At 32.7% G+C, this 2041-nt stretch overlaps 1 protein-coding gene across 4 annotated transcripts in view; it reads right to left on the bottom strand.

Moving 5' to 3' along the window:
- Nucleotides 1-2041, bottom strand: part of LOC107091035 (histone deacetylase 4-like) — a 156349-nt gene that overhangs the window by 3868 nt on the left and 150440 nt on the right. For all 4 annotated transcript variants that reach the window (XM_015384740.1, XM_015384744.1, XM_015384741.1 and 1 more), the window contains one exon: nucleotides 407-548. In XM_015384740.1, the coding sequence (XP_015240226.1) occupies nucleotides 407-548 (142 nt within the window). The remainder of the gene's footprint in view (nucleotides 1-406; nucleotides 549-2041) is intronic.

Genomic DNA, 2041 nt, shown 5'->3' with positions numbered 1-2041 from the left:
ATCTGCAGTTCATGTCTAAGTAAGAATCTTAGTGTTTCATTAAGATATAGTAAGACATATTAAGATACTTAATTAGGCTGAGCCTGTTTTGTTGGACTAACAGTTTCATTAGCTACTTGTCTTAAGCTGAGTTTAAATATGTTTAAAATGCAATTATATCAAGATACAAAATAAAAATTTTACTTTTGTTCATGGGAAACTAGAAGTCCTTAAGTTTGTTTAAAGCACTTAAGATTTCATCATCCACAAATGTCTTTTAGCACCACATAACAAAAATATAAATGGATTGTTTTCCATAGAGCTATATTTGTTTGAATAATAAATAGTTTTACTATAATGTATTGATTTAAATGTACCAATTACATTCTTTATTCTTAGAGAGCCATACAGAGACTATGTTACAGACCTCTTTCCGATGTGCTTGTTGGCGACAGACAATGATGCCATGGCTGAGACAGTTTCAGCTTCCTCCGCATCGTGCTGCAGCACTTCGCTCAAAGAACAGCCGAGTGTGGAAGCAGAGCGCTGCAGGGAACGCCAATATTTACCTGGAGAGCAAAAATTAAAAATACATAATGCAGAGGGTGTTTCTCTGGCATTTTTTCAGTGGTAAAACATGTTCTATTTGTCCATTAAAGCTGAGCAATGTTACCAAAGTTCAACTTCAATGCTCTGAGATGTTTAAGACATTTTCTGGCTTTTATGAATTTCATGTCTTCCAAACATTAATATGCCTTCATGTTTTAGTGGTTTGAGTCACCCGGTTGGGTCAGGAAAAGCATCTAGTCTAAAAACTCTTCCAAAAAAATCGTAACGACTTCCTCTGACAACCTCTGAATACTAAAAGGTCTCACCATTTCTGCTCACTGTCTCCTATATTTATTATTTTAATAATTTAATTTTTCCTTATATTTTTGTTCTTTGTGTCTTTAAAATGCCTTTCCCTAAACCATCGACTACTATTTAAACTGTTTTTTTCCCCTGAACAATGGGCAGTTACAATTTCAATATATATTATTTAATGCCCCATGTTCCTTTTTCAATTTTTTAATTTTTTACACATAGTACCAAATCTAATCAAATCTAATAAGATTTACAAGACAATATAAACAGACAGCGGTGAAGTTTAAAAGCAAAACAAATAATGAATGTTTTTTTGCTTTATGACACAGTTGGAATATTACATAGTATATTTATTAGTAAAGACACGTATTGCTAGAACTAGAAGTCATGACATAGATCAAGCAAGATTCCAATTTAAAATCTTAATTGAATAAATAGGCATGAACCTTTTCATAACATGAGGACCCAAATTTGGGTTCTCAGCACTCGCCCCAAGATGGTTTTTAGACCTGTAACATATTCTCTGGGGTCTTGCCTTTATTTTGATACCAAAACAATTAAAATAAACTCTGTAGTTCTTGAGATATATTCAATTCATTTTGGGCATGTTATTTTCAAGCATATTTCTCGAAAACAGGCCTAGTGTCCAAGAGGTTAATAAAGGTAGAGGTCTGTTTTTTTTCTTTTTTTTAAATCAGGATTCAGTTTTTCTATACTTTAACCAAAAAGTACATTTAAAAAAATTTTTTTTCATTTAATCTAAATTGGATTTACAAAAATCCAATTTAGATTAAAAACCTCTTTTTAAAGGGAGTCCTGGCCAAGAGGCAGCAAAGTTACATAATAAACAGAGATACATTAAATTAAATGACAGGTACATAAAACAACAACAACAAAAAAACATATCAAGTAAAACAAGTACAGATCATCGAGGCTGCTTCAAATTCTTTCATTTTCAAATTAAAAGCATTTAAAGATAAAAACTCAGTAAACTTCCAGTTTCTTTGTAAAAAAAAATCCATGCAGAAGGAGTGGCATACAGTAGCTAAAGGCTTTCTTCCCTAGTTCTGTCCGGGCAAAAGGAACAGTGAGCAGCAGCTGATCGTTGGATCTCAGGGCAGAAGAAGCCATGCTTTTCTGCATAAGTAAGGTACAAATGTAAGAGGGCAGCAATCCAAAAATGGCCTTGTAAATAAAA

Source organism: Cyprinodon variegatus, unplaced genomic scaffold (assembly GCF_000732505.1).
Source record: "Cyprinodon variegatus isolate N-32 unplaced genomic scaffold, C_variegatus-1.0 Scaffold321, whole genome shotgun sequence".
In the NCBI taxonomy this organism is placed as follows: domain Eukaryota; kingdom Metazoa; phylum Chordata; class Actinopteri; order Cyprinodontiformes; family Cyprinodontidae; genus Cyprinodon; species Cyprinodon variegatus.
Note: the sequence above shows the minus strand (reverse complement) of the source record. Positions and strands in the feature narration are given on the sequence as shown.